The sequence below is a fragment of the Odontesthes bonariensis genome, chromosome 9, assembly GCF_027942865.1.
Source record: "Odontesthes bonariensis isolate fOdoBon6 chromosome 9, fOdoBon6.hap1, whole genome shotgun sequence".
In the NCBI taxonomy this organism is placed as follows: Eukaryota; Metazoa; Chordata; class Actinopteri; order Atheriniformes; family Atherinopsidae; genus Odontesthes; species Odontesthes bonariensis.
The window spans coordinates 14891901-14912180 of NC_134514.1; the positions used below are offsets into that span (position 1 = coordinate 14891901).

Consider the following 20280-nt stretch of genomic DNA (forward strand, 5'->3'; position numbering starts at 1 on the left):
TGAGAGAGATAGGGGCGTGACACCCCAGCCAACAACTGAGGTTAAGCACAGTAATAAGTGGGAATACTAGTCCACCTCTGATACTATGGGCTGCTCCATTGGTCCAGCTGGTGAACGTGGTCATGAGCAAACCTACCATACCATACCATCTCCGGTGAAGGTCCAAACATCAACCCAAACATGTGGCACTTTTTCTGGTGTTAGAGCACTACAGGAGGCCACTGTTGAAGGATATTAGGTTGAGCTGGGAGATCTGATTCCATAACCACAGTTCCTTGCTGTTCTTCTGGTCACAAATGTCTTGTGTCATCCCATAAGCACTCCTTTGTGACAGTACTTGAAAATTTTTTGTAATGATCAGCTTGACCCATGTCCATTTTAGAAGTTTACAAAGTAGACCGTGACTCTCTTATGTGCTGGCCAAAATTGCATTAATTTAAAATAAGAAACAAACAAAGATGTAGTGTCTTTTTTATTTATCTTTACTATTTATCATAAACAAAAATTGAGTTAGTGTTTCAGTTAAATTACCCACCAAAAACATTTTACACTTTTACACTAAAACAAATTGTTAAATTACATTAAACCAACATTTTATAATATTCATTGTTATAAAATTTTGTTTTTCATAATATTCAATTAAGACAAAATAACTTGTTGGTATTTCATGATATCTAATTAAATTCTTTGATATTTAAGAAATCTACGACAAGTGATGGATTTGATAAATCTTAAAATTCTTCTTTTTCTTCTTCTTCTTACTACTATTATTGCTATTATTATAGAATATAAACTCATTTTGAATCTCAAAGATAAACAAAAAACAGTAAAACCCTAAAAATGAACGAAGATACAAATAAAATATAAAGTGTGTATAAATAAAATTGAGTCCTTATGATTTTGTTTTCCCTAGCATGTGTTTCTTTGTGTTCAGTTCAGGTTTTAATGCAAGAATAAAACATTTTGGTGCAAATATACAGAAAAGTATACCATAACTTGATGCCAGAATGGCAAAAATCTCCACAGCAACAGTGAACTTCCCTGGAGAGCTGACATAAGCTGGGATAAAGGTGATCCAGACCGCGCAGAATATCAACATGCTGAAGGTGATAAATTTAGCTTCATTAAAGTTATCAGGCAGCTTTCTCCCCAAAAAGGCAAGCACAAAACAAAGCACAGCGAGGAATCCAATGTATCCCAGTACAGCCCAGAACCCAACAGGTGATCCCAAAGCACACTCGAGAATAATCTTCTCCATAGAGTTATTTGTGTTCTTGAAGGGAAAGGGGGGATTTATTTTCAGCCATAGGATGCAAATTATGACCTGTATGACAGTGAAACCCAGAACACTGAATCTCTGCTGTGCAGGCCCAAACCATTTCATCATATTACTGCCTGGAAGTGTTGCTTTAAATGCCATTAACACCACTATAGTTTTCCCAAGAATGCAAGAGATGCAGAGGACAAAGGTGATGCCAAATGCTGTGTGTCGCAGCATGCAGGACCACTCAGAGGGTCGGCCGATGAATGTCAGAGAGCACAGGAAACACAGAGTTAAGGAGAAGAGCAGCAGGAAGCTCAGCTCAGAGTTGTTTGCTCTCACCAGTGGAGTGTCCTTATTGATTAGGAATAGAGTAGCTACTATCAAGGTGAGGAGCACGCCAAGCAAAGTGAAAAACACAAGTATTTTGCCCATAACCTCAGTGAAGGTGAGAAACTCAACATTTTTCAGTACACATGCATCTCTGTTCTGATTGGACCAATACTCCTCAGGACACTTTTTGCAGTCATTAGAATCTGTAATGAAAAATAATGTAACTAATTTAATTTAATAAGTCACATCCTAAAAATGTTAACAAGAGACTGTACCATGGCTAATTTTAGAATGAAACACACACCGTAGCATGCAAACAGAGCATGCAAATTACTATAATTCAGCTCTGTGGTACCTGTAGTGTTGCTGATTTCTCCCACTGGACATGGTATACAGTCATAGCAGCAAACAGGTTTTCCTTTTTGAAGGGCTTTATAAGTTCCTGGACGACAGCTCTCACTGCACACTGATACAGGCAACTAATTTTAGATCAAATAAATCCTGTTATTTTTGTCTTCCTTAAACAACAATTTGAGACATTATTGTCAAACTCGATGAACTAAGTTTTACTCTCAATTAAGTTACCTCCTTGCTCCCTCCAGGCCATGTTATATCTTCAGTGTTAAGAAAAAACATCTGTCCAGGAGGTAGGGAAGCATCATAGTAGCCGACTGGCTTAAACTGGACCGATCCATCTGATCCACGCTGCCAGTTGATTACCTCATACCGGGCCACTGCTGCTCCAGTGCTGTCAAACCAGACCTGTTCCCCGTTCTTAATGGTAACGTTCACCTGCATTAGAGACTCCACTACCTGAGGAGCAATTAACATTACTGTTTATCAGTATATTGATGTCAATAAAGCGATTTATGAAAACAATTGTGCTTATTATTTTACCTGCCAGGGCTTAATTTCCATAGCTTTTTCACACCCCTGACTGTTTGAACACTTCAGGATGCTGTGCAGAGAAGAGGCTACGGCATAGATTGCTTTGTAGATGTTACTAATGACTCTAATTTTTGCCACATCATCATCATAATCTCTAAACTTAATTAGATCTTCGTTCTCTTTGCAAGTTTTTGTAACACCATCCATCTTTGTCTCATTGCACTGAAATTCTGTTTCCCAGAAATCTTTGATTAGAAAATCATCCATGCCACTGATATTGGCCTTTTGTACATCAAAGCCCAGTGAACCTCCCAGCACACTAAAGCTGGTTGGAGTCACAAGGCTGTCAGCAGTGATCCAGGCCTCAACACCAATGAACTGCCGACCTGTGATGTTGTTCAGACTTAACTGGTCTAGGAGGTTGTTCATTTCTACGTGGGCCATGAAGGCAACAATGACCCGAGCAGTGCTCTTTCGGATCACTTCCACCACTTTCAGGAGTTTTTCCGGCTCTGCCCTGTGAAATTTCTCTGTATACTCCACACACACTCCTTCCTGTTGGGCTGCAGCAAGGAAGATAGCCATACCGTTGTTTCCGTAGTCACTGTCACTGTTGACAGCCCCAACCCAGGTCCAGCCAAAGTGTTTAACCAGCTGGGCAAGGGCTCGGCTTTGATAGCGGTCACTGGCAATAGTTCGAAAGAAAGAGGGATACTCTTTTCTGCTACTCAAACACTCACAAGTAGCTGAATGACTTATCTGTGGACACATGACAGAAAAATGCAGACTTTGCATACGATACTGTAAAATCACTCATACCCATTGACATCCATCTTACCACTGGTATTTTAAATGGTCCAGTAGTACGTGAAAGCACAATAGTTGAAGTGGATTCAGACTCTCCGATGATAGCATGAACAGCTGATTGACCAGAGCATCTCTTTCCCAAAATCCACTCATCACCATTCATCAGAGCCATTGCAGCACGCATTGAGGTTAAAGTCGAGCCACAGTTGTCATAAATCCGATAACCAATAGTAACATTAGGGAGAAGAAATATACTGTTGTTTATTTCCTCAATAGCAAATATCATGGTCTGGGCATATCGAAACTCCCTAAGGTTGAAGCTAAGACATGAAGAGCACAATGCAAAGTTATGGTCACCGAGATCAAAATTGTTTGACAATATTTCTGTATAAACTCAGAATTACCTGGAACACTTGAGAGGTGTTGGTTTCTCTGTAAATAAAAGTGGAGGTTGTGTGATTTTGCTGTGGATGGAAAAGGCTCCTCCAATTATCACATCTCCTTCCTTAGACAGCAGAGGAAACTCTGGACTCTCCAGTATCTCACAGAGAGGAGGATCTTCTTTCGGCATACCAAACCCCAACAGGATTGCCATGAAGGCCAGCCCTGTTATCGCTGGTGACATTTTCATTCTCATAGATTCTGATGGGGAACAGCCACCCAAGTTAAATATGACATTCATTCTCTCACTGTCCTCTTTAACCAATCAGAGTTAAATGAGTGACGACAGCCTTGCTGTGTTTTCATTGTCTGAAATGATTGTACTGTGACTGGTTATAGATTCGAAATTTAGTTGTTTCTATTAAAAAAAAATGTTATGAAGTATGTATTGAATTAAATGGTCTGGCAGCATATAAAATGGGAAAAAAATAATTCTTTTGTACTTACAAAAATACAAGACATCTAAATTTGAAAAAAATACTTTCTTTTTTTTTCTTACTTTTTTTTTCATGTGTTATATCCTTATCCAAATCAACTTACAAAGGAGGAGCTGATCATACTGGCAGTATTAAACAACCAATAACTGCCCATGCACACTTTGACATTTGGACTGGGGATGCCAACAATGGAACCAAAGTCAAAGTCAAATTTATTTGTGTAGCACATTTCATGTACAAAACAATTCAAAGTGCTTTACATAAAATAAAAGCATTGCAGCAGGGAGTGTAAGAAGCATTAAAAATACATAAAAGAATATAAAGAGAAACAAATAAAATAATTTAAATGAATTTAAAAACAAGCAACAGTCTAGATAAATCCAAAGATACCGCACAGATTTCATGCATAGACACATGAGAAAATAAATGTTTTAACCTGGATTTAAAAATGTCTACATTTGGTGAAAGTTTAATCTCCCCTCGCAGTTTGTTCCACTTGTTTGCAGCATAACAGCTAAAAGCTGCTTGCATGTTTAGTCTGGACTCTGGACTGGACCAGCTGACCTGAGTCCTTGGATCTAAGAGCTCTGGTAGGTTTATATTCTCTGACCACCAACATTTCAGAAAAACTGCTCAACCTCCTGAGCCACAGCCTCCTCAATACTTGTTCATTTTAATTACATGTAACAAAGAGTTGATAGTTGGAAATGCATAATTTTCTCCTTCATTTAGTGTCCCCAAATTTAAAAAACGATCTACTATTTTCCACCAGAGTTCAATGTTAAACATCAATTCACATCATGTGAACAAAAGAAGAAGCATGGGAACAAACTAGGGTTTTGCATGTTTTTGTAAAGGGGGATATTTTTGTATTTTCTATATGCACAGGTGCCTTGTGTACAGCTAAACATTTACCTTTTAACCCACAGAGCAATGAAAATTCGAGGAACACACCAGAAAATGCATATTCTGGTCCACTCTGCCTCATGTTTTATCAAAGGGATGTTGAGGGGCTCATTATGTTGCCATGAACTTGTACATGGCAGTGCAGTCTCAGAACAGTTTGTGGAGCTGTTACAAATAATATAATCTCTTGATTCATGTTCTGCGATACCACTTTCTCCTTTTTCAGTGTGAACAAGGACATGAAGATAACATGTAGGTCTCACACCATTTTGTGAAACAGCTATAGAAACAGTGTTTGCAAATTTCGAAATTCCCCTTCTGATAAAATTAATCTTTTTCATCTCGTCAACATTCTCATATGGTGTATTTTATGTTTTACAAGATATATCCCAAGCAAATATCAACCATCAACACTATTGCTGAGGATTTCTGCTTTGAATTAGTAGAGCAGGAAAGGTGAGATTGTAACAGCCTGAATGTTCTATGTAGGCTGTTTGGAGGTAACAACTCCAACTCTTCCCCTCTACTTGGAGGGTGGGGTTTGTTGTGGATTTTTTCTATCAAAGTGGGTGAGAAGACAAGTCAATAATAAGAGAAAATCCGGACTTTCCTTAAGTTTATTCAAAGGCAGCGTTTGAAGTCTCTCCTTCACTGAGCAAAATCAGAGAAAACAGAGAACCTCGAACAGAATCAACACACCCAATATATACTGTGGGGGTCATCTCAACCTCAGGTTGGGAACAAAGAACAAATGGCCCCCTCACCCTGCTCAGGATCAAATATAACAAAGGGGTTTATGAGGTCGCCTCTTTATTATCCCCTGAGCTAAACTCCCCAGGAATTGTCAACTATAAACCCCCTCCTGATAAATTTAGAACCTGTTTCCCTTAAATGACCAAACAAAAGGATGACAGGGTTAGTGGGGTCAGAGAAAAGTCAAAGCACTTTTTAAAACCAGATGGGCAAATAAGAATTTCCCATCACAGGTTCTACTGTCTGGGTGGGGCTCCAACAAGTTCTAGAAGAGGCTAGCACAAAAGAGCTTGTGATGAGAGTATGACTGTCGAAATGGTTGTTGTGCCATGTTCCATTTATCACTGTAATAGCATGAAAACATTTTGTAAACCCCTGTGTCCTTTTTCAAAGATGTTAAACTGCAGCAGAAGTGGATTTAGTTGACTGAAGACATTTCAGTGTCCCATCGTAAATACTACTGAAGACACAGGTCTGTAGTATGCATTTATCAAAGAACTATTTTACAAATTTGGTCCATACACAGCTTGGTTTTGCCACTAAGCTCATTATAAAGTGTGACATTGTACCAGCCATTTATTGGAGAGCCACCTCTTTTTTTTTTTGGCAGTAGTGGTCTTAAGCAAAGGGAGAGAGACAGGGGCGTGACTTCCAGCCAAGTGCTGCTGAGGCTGGGACTCATGCTGATGCTGGCCACTGATTCTACCTCTGCAAATCCTAAGATTTTTCATGGCTTGTAGGTGTGGACTCCTGTCACTCCAAGGTTTAAGTCTGATGCAAGATATTCCTGCCAGATCTGAACTATGTGAACTATGTTTGTCCATTTCATTCCATAAACTGAAGTTAAGCACACTGATAAGTGGGAATACTAGTCCACCTCTGATATTGTGGGCTGCTCCATTGGTCCAGCTGGGGAACTTGACCATGAGCAAACCTTTTATACCATCTCCGATGAAGGTCCAAGCATCAGCCCTAACAAGTGGAACTTTTTCTGATGTGAGAACACTACAGGAGGCCACTGTTGAAAAATATTAGGTCAAGCTGGGAGATTTGATTCCATAACCACAGTTCATTGCTGTTCTTCTAGTCACAAATGACTTGTGTCATCCCGTAAGCACTCCTTTGGGACAGTGCTTGGAATATTTTCGTAATGATCAGCTTGACCCATGTGTCCGTTATAAAAGTTTACAAAGTGGACAGTGAGTCTCTTGGGTGCAGGCCTAAATTGCAGGCCTAAATTGCACTAATTTTAAAAGAATAAACAGACAGAGATGTAGTGTTTTTATTTATGTATCTTTACTATTCACATTAAACATATAAGAATGATTCAGTGTTTCAGTTAAATTACCCACCAAAAACATTTTACATTAAGTTTACACTTTTACACTTAAACTACTATTTAAATTGCATTAAACCAACATTTTATCATTTGTATTGATATAAAGTGTTGATTTTCATGTTTCATAATGTCAAAATAATATGTTTTTTTATTAAATTATATTTAATTAAATATTTTACTATTTTAGATATATATGACAACTGATGGATTTGGGAAATCTTAAAATTCTTCTTTTTCTTCTTGTAATTATTATTTTGATATAATATATGAATCCATTTGAATAATTTCATTTCTTTTAAGCTTTTGTATAGATTTCCACTTGAAAGAAAAAAAATCCAACTATATATGGAAAAGAATGAAATGGGATCTCAAAGAAAAAAGAAAAACAGTAAAGACCTAAAAATGAACGAAAATACAAATAAAATATAAAGTGTGTATCGATTAAATTGATTCCTTAAGATTTTATTTTCCCTAGCATGTGTTTCTTTGTGTTCAGTTCAGGTTTTAGTGCAAGAATAAAACATTTTGGTGCAAATATACAGAAAAGTATACCATAACTTGATGCCAGAATGGCAAAAATCTCCACAGCAACAGTGAACTTCCCTGGAGAGCTGACATAAGCTGGGATAAAGGTGATCCAGACTGCGCAGAATATCAACATGCTGAAGGTGATAAATTTAGCTTCATTAAAGTTATCAGGCAGCTTTCTCCCTAAAAAGGCAAGCACAAAACAAAGCACAGCGAGGAATCCAATGTATCCCAGTACAGCCCAGAACCCAACAGGTGATCCCAAAGCACACTCGAGAATAATCTTCTCCATAGAGTTATTTGTGTTCTTGAAGGGAAAGGGGGGATTTATTGTCAGCCATATGATGCAAATTATGACCTGTATGACAGTGAAACCCAGAACACTGAATCTCTGCTGTGCAGGCCCAAACCATTTCATCATATTACTGCCTGGAAGTGTTGCTTTAAATGCCATTAACACCACTATAGTTTTCCCAAGAATGCAAGAGATGCAGAGGACAAAGGTGATGCCAAATGCTGTGTGTCGCAGCATGCAGGACCACTCAGAGGGTCGGCCGATGAACGTCAGAGAGCACAGGAAACACAGAGTTAAGGAGAAGAGCAGCAGGAAGCTCAGCTCAGAGTTGTTTGCTCTCACCAGTGGAGTGTCTTTATTGATTAGGAATAGAGTAGCTACTATCAAGGTGAGGAGCACGCCAAGCAAAGTGAAAAACACAAGTATTTTGCCCATAACCTCAGTGAAGGTGAGAAACTCAACATTTTTCAGTACACATGCATCTCTGTTCTGATTGGACCAATACTCCTCAGGACACTTTTTGCAGTCATTAGAATCTGTAATGAAAAATAATGTAACTAATTTAATTTAATAAGTCACATCCTAAAAATGTTAACAAGAGACTGTACCATGGCTAATTTTAGAATGAAACACACACCGTAGCATGCAAACAGAGCATGCAAATTACTATAATTCAGCTCTGTGGTACCTGTAGTGTTGCTGATTTCTCCCACTGGACATGGTATACAGTCATAGCAGCAAACAGGTTTTCCTTTTTGAAGGGCTTTATAAGTTCCTGGACGACAGCTCTCACTGCACACTGATACAGGCAACTAATTTTAGATGAAATAAATCCTGTTATTTTTTGTCTTTCTTAAACAACAATTTGAGACATTATTGTCAAACTCGATGAACTAAGTTTTACTCTCAATTAAGTTATTTACCTCCTTGCTCCCTCCAGGCCATGTTATAGCTTCAGTGTTAAGAACAAACATCTGTCCAGGAGGTAGGGAAGCATCATAGTAGCCAACTGGCTTAAACTGGACCGATCCATCTGATCCAAGCTGCCAGTTGATTACCTCATACCGGGCCACTGCTGCTCCAGTGCTGTCAAACCAGACCTGTTCCCCGTTCTTAATGGTAAAGTTCACCTGCATTAGAGACTTCACTACCTGAGGAGCAGTAAACATTACTGTTTATCAGTATATTGATGTCAATAAAGCGATTTATGAAAAAATAAAAATAAATAATTGTGCTGATTATTTTACCTGCCAGGGCTTAATTTCCATAGCTTTTTCACACCGCTGACTGTTTGAACACTTCAGGATGCTGTGCAGAGAAGAGGCTACGGCATAGATTGCTTTGTAGATGTTACTAGAGTATCTCAGCTCTGCCACATCATCATCATAACCTCTAAACTTTATTAGATCTTGGTTCTCTTTGCAAGTTTTTGTAACACCATCCATCTTTGTCTCATTGCACTGAAATTCTGCTTCCCAGAAATCTTTGATTAGAAAATCATCCATGCCACTGATATTGGCCTTTTGTACAGCAAAGCCCAGCGAACCTCCCAGCACACTAAAGCTGGTTGGAGTCACAAGGCTGTCAGCAGTGATCCAGGCCTCAACACCAATGAACTGCCGACCTGTGATGTTGTTCAGACTTAACTGGTCTAGGAGGTCATTCATTTCTACATGGGCCATGAAGGCAACAATGATCCGAGCAGTGCTCTTTCGGATCACTTCCACCACTTTCAGGAGTTTTTCTTGCTCTGCCCTGTTAAATTTCTCTGTATACTCCACACACACTCCTTCCTCTTTGGCTGCAGCAAGGAAGATAGCCATACCGTTGTTTCCGTAGTCACTGTCACTGTTGACAGCCCCAACCCAGGTCCAGCCAAAGTGTTTAACCAGCTGGGCAAGGGCTCGGCTTTGATAGCGGTCACTGGCAATAGTTCGAAAGAAAGAGGGATACTCTTTTCTGCTACTCAAACACTCACAAGTAGCTGAATGACTTATCTGTGGACACATAACAGAAAAATGCAGACTTTGCATACGATACTGTAAAATCACTCATACCCATTGACATCCATCTTACCACTGGTATTTTAAATGGTCCAGTAGTACGTGAAAGCACAATAGTTGAAGAGGATTCAGACTCTCCGATGATAGCCTGAACAGCTGATTGACCGGAGCATCTCTTTCCCAAAATCCACTCATCACCATTCATCAGAGCCATTGCAGCACGCATTGAGGTTAAAGTTGAGCCACAGTTGTCATAAATCCGATAACCAATAGTAACATTGGGAAGAAGAAGTATACTGTTGTTTATTTCCTCAATAGCAAATATCATGGTCTGGGCAAATCGAAACTCCCTAAGGTTGACGCTGAGACATGAAGAGCACAATGCAAAGTTATGGTCACCGAGATCAAAGTTGTTTGACAATATTTCTGTATAAACTCAGAATTACCTGGAACACTTGAGAGGTGTTGGTTTCTTTGTAAATAAAAGTGGAGGTTGTGTGATTTTGCTGTGGATGGAAAAGGCTCCTCCAATTATCACATCTCCTTCCTTAGACAGCAGAGGAAACTCTGGACTCTCCAGTATCTCACAGAGAGGAGGATCTTCTTTCGGCATACCAAACCCCAACAGGATTGCCATGAAGGCCAGCCCTGTTATCGCTGGTGACATTTTCATTCTCATAGATTCTGATGGGGAAGAGCCACCCAAGTTAAATATGACATTCATTATCGCACTGTCCTCTTTAACCAATCAGAGTTAAATGAGTGACGACAGCCTTGCTGTGTTTTCATTGTCTGAAATGATTGTACTGTGACAGATTCAGTATTTGGTTATTTATATTTTAAAAAAAATGTTGTGAAGTATGTAATAAATTAAATGGTCTGGCAGCATATGAAATGGGGAAAAAAAAAATATAAGACATCAAAATTTTAACGAATACTTTTTTTCTTCTTGTAGGAAATCTTTTACTTTTCTTTTTTTTTTCAAGTGTTATATGCTTATCCAAATCAACTTACAAAGAAAGAGCTGAGCATACAGGGAGTATTACACAACCAGTAACTGAACCTGCACACTTTGGCATTTGGACTGGGGATGCCAAAAATGGAACCACCAACATTTCAGAAAAACTGCTCAACCTCCTGAGCCACAGCCTCCTCAATACTTGTGGATTTTAATTACATGTAACAAAGAGTTGATAGTTGGAAATGCATAATTTCTCCTTCATTTAGTGTCCCCAAATTTAAAAAACGATCTACTATTTTCCACCAGAGTTCAATGTTAAACATCAATTCACATCATGTGAACAAAAGAAGAAGCATGGGAACAAACCAGGGTTTTGCATGTTTCTGTAAAGGGGGATATTTTTGTATTTTCTATATGCACAGGTGCCTTGTGTACAGCTAAACATTTACCTTTCAACCCACAGAGCAATGAAAATTCGAGGAACACACCAGAAAATGCATATTCTGGTCCACTCTGCCTCGTGTTTTATCAAAGGGATGTTGAGGGGCTCATTATGTTGCCATGAACTTGTACATGGCAGTGCAGTCTCAGAACAGTTTGTGGAGCTGTTACAAATAATATAATTTCTTGATTCATGTTCTGCGATACCACTTTCTCCTTTTTCAGTGTGAACAAGGACATGAAGATAACATGTAGGTCTCACAACATTTTGTGAAACAGCTATAGAAACAGTGTTTGCAAATTTCAAAATTCCTCTCCGATAAAATTAAACTTTTTCATCTCGTCAAGATTCTCATATGGGTTTTTTCTATGTTTTACAAGATATATCCCAAGCAAATATCAACCATCAACACTATTGCTGAGGATTTCTGCTTTGAATTAGTAGAGCAGGAAAAGTGAGATTATAACAGCCTGAATGTTCTATGTAGGCTGTTTGGAAGTAACAGCTCCAACTCTTCCCCACTACTTGGAGAGTGGGGTTCTGGGTGGGGCTCCAACAAGTTCTAGAAGAGGCTAGGACAAAAGAGCTTGTGATGCAAGTATGGCTGTCAAAATGGTTGTTTTGCCATGTTCCATTTATCACTGTAATAGCACGAAAACAGATTTTGTAAACCCCCATGTCCTTTTTCAAAGATGTTAAACTGCAGCAGAAGTGGATTTACTTGGCTGAAGACATTTCAGTGTCCCATCATAAATACCATTGAAGACACAGGTCTGTTGTATGCATTTGTCATAGAGCTATTTCGGGTCGCTTTGGCGTCAGCTTTGCGTTCCCACTGTACAAAGGGCATCCTCAGGGATGGGCTGAGTGTGTGCCGAAGCGTAAATAGCATCCAAAATTCGAACCACCTCCAAGCTTCTTCAGCTTAATGCGACACTGGCTCGCAGTCCGGGTGAAACCACTCTCTGCCATTTTTGCGACATTCAGCTGGAAAATTTTTTAGTTTCGCACAGCGCAATCGAGCTCCCGCTGCACAGCCTCCAACAACAGAGAGCAGAGCTTGAAACAGGTCCTGTGTGCTAGGTACCCCAAGCAGAAGGGTTACAAAAATGGTAACGGGTACCATGGGACGGGTACGTTTTTGTGGTAGTGGAAACACTGAAATAAGCGAACCGTTCTGAACCGACCCGTACCAGACTGCATAGTGGAAACGGGGCTTAAGTTCATTATAAAGTGTGACATTGTTCCAGTCATTTAATGGAGAGCCACCTCTTTTTTTTTTGGCAGTAGTGGTCTTAAAGGGATAATCCGGATTAAAATGCACTTTAGATCAATTTACGGGATGTTGGAAGTACATACGTTGAGTTGACATCAAAATCATGTCATTCGGATGTGTTTTGAGAATTTCGATTTGACCGTTTTCAGCCAGAAGTCGTTAGCCTGGAGGTGACGGGGGCATATCACGTGAGTCCGTAGTTGATTGCCGAGTGTGGAGTAACTCGCTCTGGAAAGTCACAATTTCGTTGCCGTTTTTTTTACAAACATAGTCCAGTATTTCTTTCGAAAGTGAAATGAAGTTGTATACAACAGCAAAGCCTAGCTTACAAACAGGTTGGAATTTTAAAATGTCACGTGACATGATGTCTCGCGTGAGGTAGCCTCCTGTTGACGGAAGAGGCTCTGATTGAGAGCAGGTACTGGCTTGATTAAATTCATTCTGGACTCTATATCCGACCACATGAAGACCTCAGGACAATTCGGCTTGACTTTAGAGACCCTCTACTCACTACCACGTAAGTGTTATGTTGTTTGGAGCTGTAGAAGAGGTATAAAAATAGCATTTTGTAGCGGTGACATGATATGCCCCCGTCACTTCCAGGCTAACGACTTTTGGCTAAAAACAGTGAAATCGAAATTCTCAAAACACATCCGAATGACATGATTTTGATGTCAACTCAATGTATGTACTCCCAACATCTCGTAAATTGATCTAAAGCGCATTTTACTCCGGATTATCCCTTTAAGCAAAGGGAGAGAGATAGGGGCGTGACTTCCAGCCAAGTGCTGCTGAGGCTGGGACTCATGCTGATGCTGGCCGCCACTGATTCTACCTCTGCAAATCCTACGATTTTTCATGGCTTGTAGGTGTGGACTCCTGTCACTCCAAGGTTTAAGTCTGATGCAAGATATTCCTGCCAGATCTGAACTATGTGAACTATGTTTGTCCATTTCATTCCATAAACTGAAGTTAAGCACACTGATAAGTGGGAATACTTGTCCACCTCTGATATTATGGGCTGCTCCATTGGTCCAGCTGGTGAACATGACCATGAGCAAACCTTTTATACCATCTCCGATGAAGGTCCAAACATCAGCCCTAACAAGTGGAACTTTTTCTGATGTGAGAACACTACAGGAGGCCACTGTTGAAAAATATTAGGTCAAGCTGGGAGATCTGATTCCATAACCACAGTTCCTTGCTGTTCTTCTAGTCAAAAATGTCTTGTGTCATCCCGTAAGCACTCCTTTGTGACAGTACTTGAAATATTTTTGTAATGATCAGCTTGACCCATGTATCCGTTATAGAAGTTTACAAAGTGGACAGTGAGTCTCTTGGGTTCAGGCCTAAATTGCACTAATTTTAAAAGAATAAACAGACAGAGATGTAGTGTTTTCATTTATTTATCTTTACTATTCACATTAAACATATAAGAATGATTCAGTGTTTCAGTTAAATTACCCACCAAAAACATTTTACATTAAGTTTACACTTTTACACTTAAACTACTAGTTAAATTGCATTAAACCAACATTTTATAATTTATATTGATATAAAGTGTTGTTTTTCACGTTTCATAATGTCAAAATATATATATTTTAAATCATATTTAATAAAATATTTTACTATTTTAGATATGTATGACAACTGATGGTTTTGGGAAATCTTAAAATTCTTCTTTTTCTTCTTCTTGTAAATATTATTTTTGATATAATATATGAATCCATTTGAATAATTTGATTTCTTTTAAGATTTTGTATCGATTTCCACTTGGAATGAAAGAAAATCCAACTATATATGGAAAAGAATGAAATGGGGCCTCAAATATAAACGAAAAACAGTAAAACCGTAAAAATGGACAAAAATGCAAATAAAAGATAAAGTGTGTATAAATAAAATTGAGTCCTTATGATTTTATTTTCCCTAGCATGTGTTTCTTTGTGTTCAGTTCAGGTTTTAGTGCAAGAATAAAACATTTTGGTGCAAATATACAGAAAAGTATACCATAACTTGATGCCAGAATGGCAAAAATCTCCACAGCAACAGTGAACTTCCCTGGAGAGCTGACATAAGCTGGGATAAAGGTGATCCAGACCGCGCAGAATATCAACATGCTGAAGGTGATAAATTTAGCTTCATTAAAGTTATCAGGCAGCTTTCTCCCCAAAAAGGCAAGCACAAAACAAAGCACAGCGAGGAATCCAATGTATCCCAGTACAGCCCAGAACCCAACAGGTGATCCCAAAGCACACTCGAGAATAATCTTCTCCATAGAGTTATTTGTGTTCTTGAAGGGAAAGGGGGGATTTATTTTCAGCCATAGGATGCAAATTATGACCTGTATGACAGTGAAACCCAGAACACTGAATCTCTGCTGTGCAGGCCCAAACAATTTCATCATATTACTGCCTGGAAGTGTTGCTTTAAATGCCATTAACACCACTAGAGTTTTCCCAAGAATGCAAGAGATGCAGAGGACAAAGGTGATGCCAAATGCTGTGTGTCGCAGCATGCAGGACCACTCAGAGGGTCGGCCGATGAATGTCAGAGAGCACAGGAAACACAGAATTAGGGAGAAGAGCAGCAGGAAGCTCAGCTCAGAGTTGTTTGCTCTCACCAGTGGAGTGTCCTTATTGATTAGGAATAGAGTAGCTACTATCAAGGTGAGGAGCACGCCAAGCAAAGTGAAAAACACAAGTATTTTGCCCATAACCTCAGTGAAGGTGAGAAACTCAACATTTTTCAGTACACATGCATCTCTGTTCTGATTGGACCAATACTCCTCAGGACACTTTTTGCAGTCATTAGAATCTGTAATGAAAAATAATGTAACTAATTTAATTTAAAAAGTCACATCCTAAAAATGTTAAAAAGAGACTGTACCATGGCTAATTTTAGAATGAAACACACACCGTAGCATGCAAACAGAACATGCAAATTACTATAATTCAGCTCTGTGGTACCTGTAGTGTTGCTGATTTCTCCCACTGGACATGGTATACAGTCATAGCAGCAAACAGGTTTTCCTTTTTGAAGGGCTTTATAAGTTCCTGGGCGACAGCTTTCACTGCACACTGATACGGGCAACTAATTTTAGATCAAATAAATCCTGTTATTTTTGTCTTCCTTAAACAAAAATTTGAGACATTACTGTCAAACTTGATGAACTAAGTTTTACTCTCAGTTAAGTTTTTTACCTCCTTGCTCCCTCCAGGCCATGTTATAGCTTCAGTGTTAAGAACAAACATCTGTCCAGGAGGTAGGGAAGCATCATAGTAGCCAACTGGCTTAAACTGGACCGATCCATCTGATCCACGCTGCCAGTTGATTACCTCATACCGGGCCACTGCTGCTCCAGTGCTGTCAAACCAGACCTGTTCCCCGTTCTTAATGGTAAAGTTCACCTGCATTAGAGACTCCACTACCTGAGGAGCAGTAAACATTACTGTTTATCAGTATATTGATGTCAATAAAATGATTTATGAAAACAATTGTGCTGATTATTTTACCTGCCAGGGCTTAATTTCCATAGCTTTTTCACACCCCTGACTGTTTGAACACTTCAGGATGCTGTGCAGAGAAGAGGCTACGGCATAGATTGCTTTGTAGATGTTACTAGAGAATCTCAGCTCTGCCACATCATCATCATAACCTCTAAACTTAATTAGCTCTTGGTTCTCTTTGCAAGTTTTTGTGACACCATCCATCTTTGTCTCATTGCACTGAAATTCTGCTTCCCAGAAATCTTTGATTAGAAAATCATCCATGCCACTGATATTGGCCTTTTGTACAGCAAAGCCCAGTGAACCTCCCAGCACACTAAAGCTGGTTGGAGTCACAAGGCTGTCAGCAGTAATCCAGCCCTCAACACCAATGAACTGCCGACCTGTGATGTTGTTCAGACTTAACTGGTCTAGGAGGTCGTTCATTTCTATATGGGCTACGAAGACAACAATGACCCGAGCAGTGCTCTTTCGGATCACTTCCACCACTTTCAGGAGTTTTCCCGGCTGTTCCCTGTGAAATTTCTCTGTATACTCCACACACACTCCTTCCTGTTGGGCTGCAGCAAGGAAGATAGCCATACCGTTGTTTCCGTAGTCACTGTCACTGTTGACAGTCCCAACCCAGGTCCAGCCAAAGTGTTTAACCAGCTGGGCAAGGGCTCGGCTTTGATAGCGGTCACTGGCAATAGTTCGAAAGAAAGAGGGATACTCTTTTCTGCTACTCAAACACTCACAAGTAGCTGAATGACTTATCTGTGGACACATAACAGAAAAATACAGACTTTGCATACGATACTGTAAAATCACTCATACCCATTGATATCCATCTTACCACTGGTATTTTAAATTGTCCAGTAGTACGTGAAAGCACAATAGTTGAAGTGGATTCAGACTCTCCGATGATAGCCTGAACAGCTGATTGACCAGAGCATCTCTTTCCCAAAATCCTCTCATCACCATTCATCAGAGCCATTGCAGCACCCATTGAGATAAAAGTTGAGCCACACATGTCATAAATCCGATAACCAATAGTAACATTGGGAAGAAGAAGTATACTGTTGTTTATTTCCTCAATAGCAAATATCATGGTCTGGGCAAATCGAAACTCCCTAAGGTTGAAGCTAAGACATGAAGAGCACAATGCAAAGTTATGGTCACCGAGATCAAAGTTGTTTGACAATATTTCTGTATAAACTCAGAATTACCTGGAACATTTGAGAGGTTTTGGTTTCTCTGTAAATAAAAGTGGAGGTTGTGTGATTTTGCTGTGGATGGAAAAGGCTCCTCCAATTATCACATCTCCTTCCTTAGACAGCAGAGGAAACTCTGGACTCTCCAGTATCTCACAGAGAGGAGGATCTTCTTTCGGCATACCAAACCCCAACAGGATTGCCATGAAGGCCAGCCCTGTTATCGCTGGTGACATTTTCAATCATGTATTCTGATGGGGAAGAGCCACCCAATTTAAATATGACATTCATTATCGCACTGTCCTCTTTAACCAATCAGAGTTAAATGAGTGACGACAGCCTTGCTGTGTTTTCATTGTCTGAAATGATTGTACTGTGACTGGTTATAGATTCAGTATTTGGTTATTTATATTTTAAAAAAATGTTGTGAAGTATGTAATAAATTAAATGGTCTGGCAGCATATGAAATGGGGAAAAAAAAACTTAAAAAAAAATATATATAAGACATCAAAATTTTAACCAATACTTTTTTCTTCTTGTAGGAAATCTTTTACTTTTCTTTTTTTTTTCAAGTGTTATACGCTTATCCAAATCAACTTACAAAGAAAGAGCTGAGCATACTGGGAGTATTACACAACCAGTAACTGAACCTGCACACTTTGGCATTTGGACTGGGGATGCCAACAATGGAACCACCAACATTTCAGAAAAACTGCTCAACCTCCTGAGCCACAGCCTCCTCAATACTTGTGGATTTTAATTACATGTAACAAAGAGTTGATAGTTGGAAATGCATAATTTCTCCTTTATTTAGTGTCCCCAAATTTAAAAAACGATCTACTATTTTCCACCAGAGTTCAATGTTAAACATCAATTCACATCATGTGAACAAAAGAAGAAGCATGTGAACAAACCAGGGTTTTGCATGTTTCTGTAAAGGGGGATATTTTTGTATTTTCTATATGCACAGGTGCCTTGTGTACAGCTAAACATTTACCTTTCAACCCACAGAGCAATGAAAATTCGAGGAACACACCAGAAAATGCATATTCTGGTCCACTCTGCCTCATGTTTTATCAAAGGGATGTTGAGGGGCTCATTATGTTGCCATGAACTTGTACATGGCAGTGCAGTCTCAGAACAGTTTGTGGAGCTGTTACAAATAATATAATCTCTTGATTCATGTTCTGCGATACCACTTTCTCCTTTTTCAGTGTGAACAAGGACATGAAGATAACATTTAGGTCTCACACCATTTTGTGAAACAGCTATAGAAACAATGTTTGCAAATTTCAAAATTCCTCTCCGATAAAATTAAACTTTTTCATCTCGTCAAGATTCTCATATGGGTTTTTTCTATGTTTTACAAGATATATCCCAAGCAAATATCAACCATCAACACTATTGCTGAAGATTTCTGCTTTGAATTAGTAGAGCAGGAAAAGTGAGATTATAACAGCCTGAATATTCTATGTAGGCTGTTTGGAAGTAACAGCTCCAACTCTTCCCCACTACTTGGAGAGTGGGATTCTGGGTGGGGCTCCAACAAGTTCTAGAAGAGGCTAGGACAAAAGAGCTTGTGATGCAAGTATGGCTGTCAAAATGGTTGTTTTGCCATGTTCCATTTATCACTGTAATAGCACGAAAACAGATTTTGTAAACCCCCATGTCCTTTTTCAAAGATGTTAAACTGCAGCAGAAGTGGATTTAGTTGGCCGAAGACATTTCAGTGTCCCATCATAAATACCACTGAAGACAAAGGTCTGTTGTATGCATTTGTCATAGGACTATTTCGGGTCGCTTTGGCGTCAGCTTTACGTTCCCACTGAACAAAGGGGATCCTCAGGACTGGGCGGAGTGTGTGCCGAAGCGTAAATAGCATCCAAAATTCGAACAACTTCCAAGCTTCTTCAGCTTAATGCGACACTGGCTCTCAGTCCAGTTGAAACCACTCTCTGCCATTTTTGCAACATTCAGCTGGAAAACTTTTTCGTTCGGCACAGCGCAATCGAGCTCCCGCTGCACAGCCTCCAACAACAGAGAGCAGAGCTTGAAACAGCTTGAAACAGTTCCTGTGTGCTAGGTACCCCAAGCAGAAGGGTTACAAAAATGGTAACGGGTACCATGCGACCAGTACGCTTTCGTGGTAGTGGAAACACTGAAATAAGCGAACCGTTCTGAACCGACCCGTACCGGACTGCATAGTGGAAACGGGGCTTAAGCTCATTATAAAGTGTGACATTGTTCCAGTCATTTAATGGAGAGCCACCTCTTTTTTTTTTGGCAGTAGTGGTCTTAAAGGGATAATCCGGAGTAAAATGCACTTTAGATCAATTTACGGGATGTCGGGAGTACATACGTTGAGTTGAAATCAAAATCATGTCATTCGGATGTGTTTTGAGAATTTCGATTTGATCGTTTTTAGCCAGAAGTCATTAGCCTGGAGGTAACGGGGGCATATCACGTGAGTCCGTAGTTGATTGCCGAGTGTGGAGTAACTCGCTCTGGAAAGTCACAATTTCTTTACCTTTTTTTTTTTACAAACATAGTCCAGTATTTCTTTCGAAAGTGAAATGAAGTTGTATACAACAGCAAAGCCTAGCTTACTAACAGGTTGGAATTTTAAAATGTCACGTGACGTGATGTCTCGCGTGAGATAGCCTCCTGTTGACGGAAGAGGCTCTGATTGAGAGCAGGTACTGGCTTGATTAAATTCATTCTGGACTCTATATCCGACCACATGAAGACCTCGGGACACTTCGGTTTGGCTTTAGAGACCCTCTACTCACTACCACGTAAGTGTTATGTTGTTTGGAGCTGTAGAAGAGGTATAAAAATAGCATTTTGTAGCGGTGACATGATATGCCCCCGTCACCTCCAGGCCAACGACTTTTGGCTAAAAACAGTCAAA

General features: G+C 39.6%; 3 protein-coding genes across 3 annotated transcripts; all 3 read right to left on the reverse strand.

The window, feature by feature from the left end:
- Window positions 1-892: 892 nt before the first annotated feature.
- On the reverse strand, window positions 893-3836 carry LOC142388245 (extracellular calcium-sensing receptor-like). Its single transcript, XM_075473284.1, has 6 exons — window positions 3694-3836; window positions 3321-3609; window positions 2492-3241; window positions 2180-2407; window positions 1950-2073; window positions 893-1797 (listed from the first exon to the last, which is right to left on the reverse strand). Exons 2-6 carry the CDS (start codon window positions 3573-3575, stop codon window positions 893-895), a joined length of 2262 nt encoding a protein of 753 aa, XP_075329399.1. The 5' UTR covers window positions 3576-3609; window positions 3694-3836.
- Window positions 3837-7619: 3783 nt separating this feature from the next.
- LOC142388246 (extracellular calcium-sensing receptor-like) lies at window positions 7620-10580 on the reverse strand. Its single transcript, XM_075473285.1, has 6 exons — window positions 10438-10580; window positions 10065-10353; window positions 9236-9985; window positions 8912-9139; window positions 8677-8800; window positions 7620-8524 (listed from the first exon to the last, which is right to left on the reverse strand). The coding sequence occupies exons 2-6, from the start codon at window positions 10317-10319 to the stop codon at window positions 7620-7622; spliced, it is 2262 nt and encodes a 753-aa protein (XP_075329400.1). The 5' UTR covers window positions 10320-10353; window positions 10438-10580.
- A 3999-nt stretch (window positions 10581-14579) lies between these two features.
- On the reverse strand, window positions 14580-17527 carry LOC142388247 (extracellular calcium-sensing receptor-like). The gene is made up of 6 exons (XM_075473287.1): window positions 17385-17527; window positions 17012-17300; window positions 16183-16932; window positions 15871-16098; window positions 15637-15760; window positions 14580-15484 (listed from the first exon to the last, which is right to left on the reverse strand). The coding sequence occupies exons 2-6, from the start codon at window positions 17264-17266 to the stop codon at window positions 14580-14582; spliced, it is 2262 nt and encodes a 753-aa protein (XP_075329402.1). The 5' UTR covers window positions 17267-17300; window positions 17385-17527.
- Between the last annotated feature and the right edge of the window lie 2753 nt (window positions 17528-20280).

What these genes read in the sequence shown, in the direction of transcription:
- LOC142388245 (XM_075473284.1), bottom strand. Translation starts at nt 3,575, where the DNA reads ATGATATTTGCTATTGAGGAAATAAACAACAGTATATTTCTTCTCCCT. An exon ending in GACCATTTAAAATACCAGTG is followed by an intron (nt 3,242 to 3,320) that starts GTAAGATGGATG and finishes ATGTGTCCACAG; the next exon opens with ATAAGTCATTCAGCTACTTG. An exon ending in GGCCTGGAGGGAGCAAGGAG is followed by an intron (nt 2,074 to 2,179) that starts GTAACTTAATTG and finishes ATCTAAAATTAG; the next exon opens with TTGCCTGTATCAGTGTGCAG.
- LOC142388247 (XM_075473287.1), bottom strand. Translation starts at nt 17,266, where the DNA reads ATGATATTTGCTATTGAGGAAATAAACAACAGTATACTTCTTCTTCCC. An exon ending in TGGAAATTAAGCCCTGGCAG is followed by an intron (nt 16,099 to 16,182) that starts GTAAAATAATCA and finishes ACTGCTCCTCAG; the next exon opens with GTAGTGGAGTCTCTAATGCA. An exon ending in GGCCTGGAGGGAGCAAGGAG is followed by an intron (nt 15,761 to 15,870) that starts GTAAAAAACTTA and finishes ATCTAAAATTAG; the next exon opens with TTGCCCGTATCAGTGTGCAG.
- LOC142388246 (XM_075473285.1), bottom strand. Translation starts at nt 10,319, where the DNA reads ATGATATTTGCTATTGAGGAAATAAACAACAGTATACTTCTTCTTCCC. An exon ending in GGCCTGGAGGGAGCAAGGAG is followed by an intron (nt 8,801 to 8,911) that starts GTAAATAACTTA and finishes ATCTAAAATTAG; the next exon opens with TTGCCTGTATCAGTGTGCAG. An exon ending in AGAAATCAGCAACACTACAG is followed by an intron (nt 8,525 to 8,676) that starts GTACCACAGAGC and finishes TTTTCATTACAG; the next exon opens with ATTCTAATGACTGCAAAAAG.